The sequence below is a fragment of the Rattus norvegicus genome, chromosome 17, assembly GCF_036323735.1.
Source record: "Rattus norvegicus strain BN/NHsdMcwi chromosome 17, GRCr8, whole genome shotgun sequence".
Classification (NCBI taxonomy): Eukaryota; Metazoa; Chordata; class Mammalia; order Rodentia; family Muridae; genus Rattus; species Rattus norvegicus.
In genome coordinates this window covers 1,735,545-1,748,298 of record NC_086035.1, presented here as the reverse complement: position 1 = coordinate 1,748,298, position 12,754 = coordinate 1,735,545, and the positions used below count along the sequence as shown (strand labels likewise).

Genomic DNA, 12,754 nt, shown 5'->3' with positions numbered 1-12,754 from the left:
ATATGCACAGACAGACAGACCTCTAAGTCTGCATTCTGCTGGGGAAATGCAAGAGGGATCCATGACAAAGCACAGAAACAACTCTTTGAAAGCACCCCCAAGAATTCTGCCTACCTCCTTTTCCAATGCCGTGTGGCACTGGTCTTGTGAACACCAACTCTTCTAAATCCACTCTGGGTCCTCTCCTTCCCAGTGCCCACATAGCTAGCACTACTTAGACATCACACTGTAAATGAAGGTGCAGAGACACCACTAAACTAGACCACTACATGGGCAGGAACACAGTTTATTTGGAAAATCAAACTGTCAAGGAGCGGGGGGAGCAGCGAGGGCAGGTCACAGAGGGCAGTGGGAAGAGCCCTGACAGTCTCATGGGAATAGGTGTGAACAGGAGGAGAGATGTGGGCCAGAACAGCCTAGGAGTCAGCATAGGGGTTTTGATCTATTACAGGATGTTTGGGTTAATTAGGAACTAGATGCCCTTTGCCCAAAGTAGTTGACTATAAAGGGTGGGCAGGGGGAGTAATGGCTTTTCTTGACAAACAGAAATAAGCCTCACAGGATTTCTGAAGAATGCCAAGTTTAGGTTTCTGTTTATCTGAGAGCAATCCTTCTGCTTACCTGGTCAGAATCTAGCCTGAGCTAAGCCCAGGCTGACATTTAGGACATGGTCATCTTAAGGCCCCATTTTGGAACACACACACACACACACACACTCACAGACACACACACTCGCAGACACACAGACACACAGACAGACACACACTCGCAGACACACAGACACACAGACAGACAGACAGACACACACACACACACACACACACACACACACACACACACACACACACACACCAGACCATACCATGCATGCTTTGATTTCCAACCAAAATGCTCAGGGGCTTAGCACTGCACAGTTACCCTATAATGCTTCCTTGGTTGATTTGCTTGATTGTCCCCTGGGCAGTAATTCATTCCCTTTTTCTTCTTTGTCACACCATCACCTCTGCCCTAAACTCCATGTGGAAAACTTCAACTTACAAAGTGGCAACTTTCATCTTACCACAAAACCAATTTACAAGCTCACCTACATTCTTGCTTTTTATTATTCCAAATCCCATAGTCTTCATGAACTGCATCTTACCCAGATCTTCCTAACAGAGACCCCACTGTCTCCTGCACCATTGCTAGGTTATTTCTGTCCGGTTATACAAACACTCACTAGCTTAAATGGGACACATACTCATGACACACATCTCCTTCCTGATTCCTGCCCATTTCTTTGTTTTCCATCGTTCCTACCTTTCTCAGAAAGTTGCTAAACTCTTTCCGTTTTCCTACCTGACTGCCCAGTCTGCCTCCATCAGCCCCAGTCCTCGAGTCAGAATTCCAGCTGCAAACAGTTGGACCCATGCCTGCCAACCAACAGACCTCAAACAGGCACACAGCACACACAGGTCTTTAGGTAGGCACCTAAGACCCTCCTGCTCTAGCTAGGCACCGGCTTGCATTCCCTTTGTCCTGTCTCACTTGCTCTGCCTGGCTCTTCCATGACAGAGCTCAAGTTCAGCAATCTAAGAGGATTCATCTCCCTCTGCAGATGGCATTCTTACACCGCTAGTGTTTGTTATCAAGTCCGAGCACAGGGGCTACCAGGTTCACAGCCCTCCTTTATCATTCTACTTCACATCTGAGCGGCCCACGATAAAAACAAAATAAGAGTGAGTCTCCCTCCTGTGTCACCCTGGGGGTCAAAGCCACCATTTCCTACAAGGGGAGTGTTTTTATTCTGTTTCTGTGACAAAATATCTGACCTAAAAATGTTACAAGGAAAGCAGGCTGAATAGAAGGCTCAGCTAGTGACATGCTTGCTCTAGGAGCATCAGGGCCTGGCTGTGGGTCAGGCACTAATGCAGGAAACTGCGTGAGTGGCCTGTGCCTGTGGAGCCAGTGCTGGGGAGGCTCACTGGCCAGGAGTCTATCCTCATCACTGAGCTCTGGGTCAGACAAAGACCCTGTCTCAAGAGGAAGACTCTCCAAGTTAGCAGCCAGCCTTCACATGAATATACAGGCCAATATAAGGCACAAACAAGAGGAAGGCAAGGAAGAGGAAGAGGAGGACAGGAGGAAGAAAACTAGAAGGGCGACTAAGAGAAAGAAGAGGATTAGAATGAGGAACACGAGGACTTGTTTCTGCTCACTCTCACTTGATTCTTCCACTCCTTTAGGTGACATTATGTGGTAGGAGTATATGACAGAGGCACTTGCTCACTCTAGGTATCCAGGAAGTAAGGTGGGGTGGAAAGAAGCTGGGGTGGGGAGAAGCCATGGTCTCAGCGTCTCCTTTAAGAACATGCCTCGAATAATGCACACTTCCTTCCACAAGGCCACAGTCTAAAGGTTCCACTCATAAGTACCACCAGTTGGGAATTCCAAGCCTTTTACACTTGAGCCTTTTAATATATTTGAACTCCAAGCCATACCATCAAGGCAATCCTTCCCACACCTCCACAGTTCATCTGTAACTATTTACAAGACACTGTTAATTGTGTAAGGAGTAGCTCAAATATTTTTCTTCAAGTTTTATTTTGAAATCTGGATATAAAGTAGGATACCACTTTTTCATTAATAAAAAATTGCTAATCATTTACTCTTTAACATATCACATATGGTAGGAAAAACAGCAGAATGCTAGAGTCAGGCAGGTTTTTTTGTTTTTTTTTTTGTTTGTTCGTTTGTTTGTTTGTTTGTTTTTATTAACTTGAGTATTTCTTACTTACATTTCGAGTGTTATTCCCTTTCCCGGTTTACAGGCCAACATCCCCCTAATCCCTCCCTCTCTCCTCCTTTATGGGTGCTCCCCTACCCATCCTCCCACCATGGCCGCCCTCCCCCCAACAATCTAGTTCACTGGGGGTTCAGTCTTAGCAGGACCCAGGGCTTCCCCTTACACTGGTGATCTTACTAGGATATTCAATACTACCTATGAGGTCAGAGTCCAGGGTCAGTCCACGTATAGTCTTTAGGTAGTGGCTTAGTCCCTGGAAGCTCTGGTTGCTTGGCATTGTTGTTCATGTGGGGTCTCGAGCCCCTTCAAGCTTTCCAGTTCTTTCTCTGATTCCTTCAACGGAGGTCCTGTTCTCATTTCAGTGGTTTGCTGCTGGCATTCGCCTCTGTATTAGCTGTATTCTGGCTGTGTCTCTCAGGAGAGATCTACGTCCGGATCCTGTCTGCCTGCACTTCTTTGCTTCATCCATCTTGTCTAATTGGATGGCTGTATATGTATGGGCCACATGTGGGGCAGGCTCTGAATGGGTGTTCCTTCTGTCTCTGTTTTAATCTTTGCCTCTCTATTCCCTGCCAAGGGTATTCTTGTTCCCCTTTTAAAGAAGGAGTGAAGCATTCACATTTTGATCATCTGTCTTGAGTTTCATGTGTTCTAGGCATCTAGGGTAATTCAAGCATTTGGGCTAATAGCCACTTATCAATGAGTGCATACCATGTGTGTTTTTCTGTGATTGGGTTACCTCACTCAGGATGATATTTTCCAGTTCCAACCATTTGCCTACGAATTTCATAAAGTAATTGTTTTTGATAGCTGAGTAATATTCCATTGTGTAGATGTACCACATTTTCTGTATCCATTCCTCTGTTGAAGGGCATCTGGGTTCTTTCCAGCTTCTGGCTATTATAAATAAGGCTGCGATGAACATAGTGGAGCACGTGTCTCTTTTATAGGTTGAAGCATCTTTTGGGTATATGCCCAAGAGAGGTATAGCTGGATCCTCAGGCAGTTCAATGTCCAATTTTCTGAGGAACCTCCAGACTGATTTCCAGAATGGTTGTACCAGTCTGCAATCCCACCAACACTGGAGGAGTGTTCCTCTTTCTCCACATCCTCGCCAACCTCTGCTGTCACCTGAGTTTTTGATCTTAGCCATTCTCACCGGTGTGAGGTGAAATCTCAGGGTTGTTTTGATTTGCATTTCCCTTATGACTAAAGATATTGAACATTTCTTTAGGTGTTTCTCAGCCATTCGGCATTCCTCAGCTGTGAATTCTTTGTTTAGCTCTGAGCCCCATTTTTTAATAGGGTTATTTGTCTCCCTGCGGTCTAACTTCTTGAGTTCTTTGTATATTTTGGATATAAGGCCTCTATCTGTTGTAGGATTGGTAAAGATCTTTTCCCAATCTGTTGGTTGCCGTTTTGTCCTAACCACAGTGTCCTTTGCCTTACAGAAGCTTTGCAGTTTTATAAGATCCCATTCGTCGATTCTTGATCTTAGAGCATAAGCCATTGGTGTTTTGTTCAGGAAATTTTTTTCCAGTGCATGTGTTCGAGATGCTGCCCTAGTTTTTCTTCTATTAGTTTGAGTGTATCTGGTTTGATGTGGAGGTCCTTGATCCACTTGGACTTAAGCTTTGTACAGGGTGATAACCATGGATTGATCTGCATTCTTCTACATGTTGACCTCCAGTTGAACCAGAACCATTTGCTGAAAATGCTATCTTTTTTCCATTTGATGGTTTTGGCTCCTTTGTCAAAAACCAAGTGCCCATAGGTGTGTGGGTTCATTTCTGGGTCTTCAATTCTGTTCCATTGGTCTATCTGTCTGTCTCTGTACCAATACCATACAGTTTTTATCACTATTGCTCTGTAACACTGCTGGAGTTCAGGGACAGTTATTCCCCCTGTAGTCCTTTTATTGTTGAGGATAGTTTTAGCTATCCTGGCTTTTTGTTATTCCAGATGAATTTACAAATTGTTCTGTCTAACTCTTTGAAGAAATGGATTGAGATTTTGATGGGAATTGCATTGAATCTGTAGATCGCTTTTGGTTAAATGGCCATTTTTACTATATTAATCCTGCCAATCCATGAGCATGAGAGATCTTTCCATCTTCTGAGGTCTTCTTCAACTTCTTTCTTCAGAGTCTTGAAGTTCTTATTGTACAGATCTTTTACTTGCTTGGTTAAAGTCACACCGAGGTACTTTGGATTATTTGGGTCTATTATGAAGGGTATTGTTTCCCTAATTTCTTTCTCGGCTTGTTTCTCTTTTGTGTAGAGGAAGGCTACTGATTTGAGTTAATTTTATACCCAGCCACTTTGCTGAAGTTGTTTATCAGCTTTAGTAGTTCTCTGGTGGAACTTTTGGGATCACTTAAATATACTATCATATCATCTGCAAATAGTGATATTTTGACTTCTTCTTTTCCGATCTGTATCCCCTTGACCTCCTCTTGTTGTCTGATTGCTCTGGCTAGAACTTCAAGAACTATATTGAATAAGTAGGGAGAGAGTGGGCAGCCTTGTCTAGTCCCTGATTTTAGTGGGATTGCTTCAAGTTTCTCTCCATTTAGTTTAATGTTAGCAACTGGTTTGCTGTATATGGCTTTTACTATGTTTAGGTATGGGCCTTGAATTCCTATTCTTTCCAGGACTTTTATCATGAAGGGGTGTTGAATTTTGTCAAATGCTTTCTCAGCATCTAATGAAATGATCATGTGGTTTTGTTCTTTCAGTTTGTTTATATAATGGATCACGTTGATAGTATTCCTTATATTAAACCATCACTGCATGCCTGGGATGAAGCCTACTTGATCATGGTGGATGATTGTTTTGATGTGCTCTTGGATTCGGTTTGCCAGAATTTTATTGAGTATTTTTGTGTCAATATTCATAAGGGAAATTGGTCTGAAGTTCTCTTTCTTTGTTGTGTCTTTGCGTGGTTTAGGTATAAGAGTAATTGTGACTTCATAGAAGGAATTCGGTACTGCTCCATGTGTTTCAATTTCGTGGAATAGTTTGAATAGTATTGGTATGAGGTCTTCTATGAAGGTCTGATAGAATTCTGCACTAAACCCGTCTGGACCTGGGCTCTTTTTGGTTGGGAGACCTTTAATGACTGCTTCTATTTCCTTAGGAGTTATGGGGTTGTTTAACTGGTTTATCTGTTCCTGATTTAACTTCGGTACCTGGTATTTGTCTAGGAAATTGTCCATTTCCTGCAGATTTTAAAGTTTTGTTGAATATAGGCTTTTATAGTAAGATCTGATGATTTTTTTAATTTCCTCTGAATCTTTAGTTATGTCTCCCTTTTCATTTCTGATTTTGTTAATTTGAACACACTCTCTGTGTCCTCTCGTTAGTCTGGCTTAGGGTTTATCTATCTTGTTGATTTTCTCAAGGAACCAACTTTTGGTTCTGTTGATTCTTTCTATTGCCCTTTTTGTTTCTACTTGGCTGATTTCAGCTCTGAGTTTGATTATTTCCTGTCTTCTACTCCTCCTGGGTGTATTTGCTTCATTTTATTCTAGAGCTTTTAGGTGTGCTGTCAAGCTGCTGACATATGCTCTCTCCTGTTTCTTTCTGCAGGCACTCAGAGGTATGAGTTTTCCTCTTAGCACAGCTTTCATTGTGTCCCATAAGTTTGGGTATGTTGTACCTTCATTTTCATTAAATTCTAAAAAATCTTTAATTTCTTTCTTTCTTTCTTTCTTCCTTTACCAGGTTATCGTTGAGTAGAGCATTGTTCAACTTCCACATATATGTGGGCGTTCTTCCCTTATTGTTATTGAAGACCAACTTTAGGCCGTGGTGGTTTGATAGCACGCATGGGATTATTTCTATCTTTCTGTACCTGTTGAGGCCCATTTTTTGACCAATTATATGGTCAATTTTGGAGACGGTACCATGAGGAGCTGAGAAGAAGGTATATCCTTTTGCTTTAGGATAGCATGTTCTATAAATATCTGTTAAGCCCATTTGGTTCATGACTTCTCTTAGTCTGTCTACATCTCTGTTTAATTTCTGTTTCCATGATCTGTCCATTGATGAGAGTGGGGTGTTGAAATCTCCTACTATTATTGTGTGAGGTTCAATGTGTGGTTTGAGCTTTAGTAAGGTTTCTTTTACGTATGTAGGTGCCCTTGTATTTGGGGCATAGATATTTAGGATTGAGAGTTCATCTTGGTGGACTTTTCCTTTGATGAATATGAAGTGTCCTTCCTTATCTTTTTTGATGACTTTTAGTTGAAAATTGATTTTATTTGATATTAGAATGGCTACTCCAGCTTGCTTCTTCCGACCATTTGCTTGGAAAGTTGTTTTCCAGCCTTTCACTCTGAATGTAGTGTCTGTCTTTGTCTCTGAGGTGTGTTTCCTGTAGGCAGCAGAATGCAGGGTCCTCGTTGCGTATCCAGTTTGTTAATCTATGTCTTTTTATTGGGGAGTTGAGGCCATTGATGTTGAGAGATATTAAGGAATAGTGATTATTGCTTCCTGTTATATTCATATTTGGATATGAGGTTATATTTGTGTGCTTTTCTTCTCTTTGTTTTGTTGCCAAGACGATTAGTTTCTTGCTTCTTCTAGGGTATAGCTTGCCTCCTTATGTTGGGCTTTACCATTTATTATCCTTTGTAATGCTAGATTTGTAGGAAGATATTGTGTAAATTTGGTTTTGTCATGGAATATCTTGGTTTCTCCATCTATGTTAATTGAGAGTTTTGCAGGAAACAGTAACCTGGGCTGGCATTTGTGTTCTCTTAGGGTCTGCATGACATCTGTCCAGGATGTTCTGGCTTTCATAGTTTCTGGCGAAAAGTCTGGTGTGATTCTGATAGGTCTCCCTTTATATGTTACTTGACCTTTTTCCCTTACTGCTTTTAATATTCTTTCTTTATTTTGTGCGTTTGGTGTTTTGACTATTATGTGACAGGAGGAGTTTCTTTTCTGGTCCAATCTATTTGGAGTTCTGTAGGCTTCTTGTATGCTTATGGGTATCTCTTTCTTTAGGTTAGGGAAGTTTTCTGCTATGATTTTGTTGAAGATATTTATTGGTCCTTTGAGCTGGGAGTCTTCACTCTCTTCTATACCTATTATCCTTAGGTTTGATCTTCTCATTGAGTCCTGGATTTCCTGTATATTTTGGACCAGTAGCTTTTTCCACTTTACATTATCTTTGACAGTTGAGTCGATGATTTCTATGGAATCTTCTGCTCCTGAGATTCTCTCTTCTATCTTTTGTATTCTGTTGGTGAAGCTTGTATCTACAGCTCCTTGTCTCTTCTTTTGGTTTTCTATATCCAGGGTTGTTTCCATGTGTTCTTTCTTGATTGCTTCTATTTCCATTTTTAATTCCTTCAACTGTTTGATTGTGTTTTCCTGGAATTCTTTCAGGGATTTTTGTGATTCCTCTCTGTAGGCTTCTACTTGTTTATTTATGTTTTCCTGTGTTTCTCTAAGGGAGTTCTTCACGTCTTTCTTGAAGTCCTCCAGCATCATGATCAAATATGATTTTGAAACTAGATCTTGCTTTTCTGGTGTGTTTGGATATTCCGTGTTTGCTTTGGTGGGAGAATTGGGCTCCGATGATGCCATGTAGTCTTGGTTTCTGTTGCTTGGATTCCTGCGTTTGCCTCTCACCATCAGATTATCTCTAGTGTTACTTTGTTCTTCTATTTCTGACAGAGGCTAGACTGTCCTATATGCCTGTGTGTCAGAGGTGCTGTAGACCTGTTTTCCTGTTTTCTTTCAGCCAGTTATGGGAACAGAGTGTTCTGCTTTCGGGCGTGTAGTTTTTCCTATCTACAGGTCTTCAGCTGTTCCTGTGGGCCTGTGTCCTGAGTTCACTAGGCAGGTCGCTTGGAGTAGGAAGGTTTGTCTTACCTGTGGTCCCGAGGCTCAAGTTTACTCGTGGGGTGTTGCTTATGAGCTCTCCAAAGGGGCAGCAACCAGGAAGATCTGCGCCGCCCTTTCCGGCAGCTTCTGTGCACCAGGGTTCCAGATGGCGTTTGGTGTTTTCCGCTGGAATCAGTAATGTGGGCAGAGTGCAGTCTCTTCTCGTTTCCCAGGTGTGTCTGCCTCTCTGAAGGTTTAGCTCTCCCTCCCACGGGATTTGGGTGCAGAGAACTGTTTATCTGGTCGGTCCCTTCAGGTTCCGGCGGTGTCTCAGACGCAGGGGACCTGCTGCTGCTGTGCCCTTATCCAAGGGAACCCAGAGGCCTTATACAGTTTCCTCTTGGGCCAGGGATGTGAGCAGGGGTCGGCAGTGTTGGTGGTCTCTTCCGCTCTGCAGTCTCAGGAGTGCCCACCTGACCAGGTGGTGAGGTCTCTCTCCCACGGGGTTTGGGAGCAGCAAGCTGCTGCGGGCAGGGATCCGCTGGTTTGGGAATGAGTAGCTCAAATTTAACATGACTACAACCCCTACTCCAAACCTCCCTAAAGCTTTCTCATCTCTGCTATTCAAGCAAATGCTTCCACAATCCCACAGACAGACATTCAAGACAGAATGTTAGACATTTTGTTTTTACTGTCTTGACTGCCAACCTGTCAGCAACTCCTCCTGTCCATCACAGTGTGACAATCATCACCTGAGCACAACTACCATTTTCTCTCATCTGGACATGGACACATACTCCAGCCTCCCTCTGAGGCAGGGTCATGGTTAACATAAGGAGGGTACATAGGTGTGAAGGAGAGGAAGATGAGCTCATTGTTCCAGGCACAATATCATTTGCTGCTGTTTTTTCTGCTGCTGTGAGCTGCATGACTGCAGTCCACAGGTTGGTTCTTCTCACCTAAGGCGTGGAACTGTTATCACAGGCCAAATAATTGAAGACAGATTGTAGACATTTCCTCCCTTTGTAACTTCCACTAGCAATTTTGGTGTGCAGCCAGGAATAGGACTCACTACCCTGAGCTGGACATGGAAACTCCATGTTTCATACTTATGAGGAGTGCATCATTTGGTCATTTTCTTTCAGCTAGAAGAGGGGCTTCTTCCCTTTGGTGGGAGTTTTCTGGTCATCTCACTCTTAAAAGTTTCCCTGTTACCCAACCCCTATGTGAGACACACCTCTTACATTCTCACTATATTACTTCTCCTAGAGGGCAGCAATCCACGCAAATGCACAGTGAACCAGGAGCTATGAGGGGCACTCTCTTGGAAACCAGATGCCATACACTTACCCTTTCCTACCAGTGTATGAGAAACACACTGACTGCGATTATGCCAGCATACAGCATTCTCCCTGCCTTCTGCCTCCATCATTCTGTCAGGTGTACATGGTAGCCGGCCATGGTACTCTCTGTCTCCTCATGCTAATGACACTGAAGATCTTGTGAAGCGCTTTGCTCAGTCACTTTGCTCACATGTGTATTTTATGCTTTTGTGAGGTATCTGCTTACCCATTTCCTAGACAGTTTTTATTAAACACTGAGTCTTAGGTTCCCTTGGCACTAAGTTCTTCGTCAGACATGTGTCTGAACTTTCTTCCTCCTTTGTCTCTCCTTGCTTTTCTTGGGATCCCACACTCATGTTTCCCCCTCAGGTGAACCTTCTTTTTACAGGTTCTGTTTGTGGCACCAAGGCAAAGAGCTCTTGATCGTTTTATGTGTTCTTCCCAAGAGCTGAGCTACATCCTGCCTTGGTTTTAAGACTATGCCTTGTGGCACCCCTTCAGATCCTAACAGTGAGGAGATTTCATGGAGCCCTTTTTCCTAGCAGGTAACCCCGGCTAGTATCTTCTACACAGCAGTACCCACTTCTGTGTTTCTGAGATCTGTGTTGTTCTTATTTTCACATCTCCCAAGAGAGAGGGCCCCAGGAGGGCCATATGACACAGGGAATGTATGTTATTAAAATTATTTTTTCTCATCTTTTTTCTTAATATTATGAAGGCAAAAATACATTTTCCCTTGAAAAAGATAGGATGAAATGCTTCAGAGATAGCTAAACTAATAAAATGCTTTTCACACAAACATGAGGACCTGAGTTTGGATCCTGAGCACCCAGGAAACATGCCACGTGGAGTTACCTGTACCTGTAACCCTGGAGTTAGGGAATCTGAAATTCAAGATCCCTGGAACTCACTAACAGCCAACCTAGCTGGCTGAGTTCCAGGTTCTGTATGAGACACTGTATCAACTATGAAGAACAGTGATAGAGGAAGACATCCAATATCCATCTGTGGCCTCAACATGTCTCAATCTCTGTGTCTCTGTCTCTCTGTCTCTCTCTGTCTCTCTTTTTCACACACACACACACACACACACACACACACACACACACACACAAACACACAAAATGAAGATCCCTAATCAGAAAATTATAAACCTGAAATGCTTTTAACAACAATGTAACATTTCAAGCAAAAAATTCTACACCTCAAACTTTATGAAAAAAGTTTCTTAAAATACTATATAGGGCCAGGAAGAATAATCAATAGGTAAAACACTTGCTACCCAAGTGTAATGACCAAGTCTAGATTCTCAGAACCCACATGATAAACCAAATTTACACAAAAATCCCCTGTGTGGTTCACTCTTTCCTTCTGCAGTTCCTTCAAAGCAATCTGCTAACAAAATTGTTATTCCTTTTTTTCAGCAAAGGAAAAGAAATACTGTAGAAACTGCATGAGGAAGGGAGAAAAAAAATTATCTGCTACCACATAAGGCCTGAAAACTAGTAAACAGTGAAACCCATTAACTTAGTGCCTACTGATTTAAATCTGTTCTTTTATGAATAAGAAACACCAAATAAAATACTAGCCAAGATGTTGAAGGCCACCTACCTAGACAGCAGTTGATTCATTTCTACATGACTGGTAATAGCAGTCTAAAGGTTTCCACATTTAAAAGATTTCCAGGAGCTGGAGAGATGGCTCAGCGGTTAAGAGCCCCGACTGCTCTTCCAGAGGTCCTGAGTTCAATTCCCAGCAACCATATGGTGGCTCACAACCATCTGTAAAGAGATCTGATGCCCTCTTCTGATGTGTTGGAACAGCTACAGTGTACTTATATATAATAAATAAATAAATAAATCTTAAAAAAAAAAAAAGATTTCCAGAAACTGAGTCCCTTGACATACTCAAAACCTCAGCTTGGTGATCCTGCATGCCATTCCACAGTAGTGTATGCACCTACACCTTGATTACTCTAAGAAACATTTGCAAGTATACCCACACAGCGGAGAAGACACGTGAAAGAAAACTGAAAACCTCAGAGAGCACTCGGGAGGCTCAGGCAGCAGCACCCTCAACTGACCCCATGCAAGCCGCCTACGATGTCAATCACAGAGAAAGGGGGAATTTCCTCTCTACTTCATGATTGACTCCAGGGGCGCTGCTTTCTTCCCAAACAGCTGTAAAGATAACAGGACAGCAAGCAGAGAGGCCGGACCTCATAAAAGCAGGCTTTCTGAGCTATGGGCAAGATACTGGCCCAGCTCTGACATTAGTCAGCACCAATGATTTTGCTTTAAATGTTTAGTGATACGCTAAGCTAGAGAGAAAAAGGCACTTGTACGAGATCTTACATCATATTTCCTAATAACAGAACTTTATCTCATGGGGTAGTGATGCTTCTTTTAGTCATAAGCAATTATATTCTAAAAGTAATATTTGTAAAACAGGATAAATTCAAAGTATACATGTTAAAAATTTTTTAAAGGGCAAAAGCAATAATTATTTTGCCAGATGTTTTCATACAAAAACTGTAATAAAAAAATTTTAAATAGCAGTTGGAGCTAGGTACAGTGTTTGTGTAACTAACGTAAAAAGGTTCCAAGTTCAAGGACAGCCTAGACTGCCCAGAGAGGGGGGGAGGGGGGTGAGAGAAAGTGCATGGTTCCACTGGCTGGCATGTGTGGAAGTTTATTTTCCAATGCATAATACTAGGTGCTAAGTAACTTAGAAAAGAGTTTTTAGTTCACAATTGGAGGCTAAAAATACAAAGAGCACTGCTCAGGCTC

The 12,754-nt window shown here is 42.4% G+C and overlaps 1 protein-coding gene across 8 annotated transcripts in view; it reads right to left on the bottom strand.

Moving 5' to 3' along the window:
• The window catches only part of Fancc (FA complementation group C), a 132,299-nt gene that overhangs the window by 70,374 nt on the left and 49,171 nt on the right, over positions 1–12,754 (bottom strand). Inside the window, exon 1 of one of the 8 annotated variants that reach the window (XM_006253491.5) lies at positions 1,339–1,610. The exons of the other annotated variants lie outside the window; for them this stretch is intronic. Coding sequence (XP_006253553.1) covers positions 1,339–1,410 — 72 coding nt within the window. The 5' untranslated portion in view covers positions 1,411–1,610. Of the gene's footprint in view, positions 1–1,338; positions 1,611–12,754 lie in introns of those variants that run through there. 8 annotated transcript variants of the gene reach the window in all.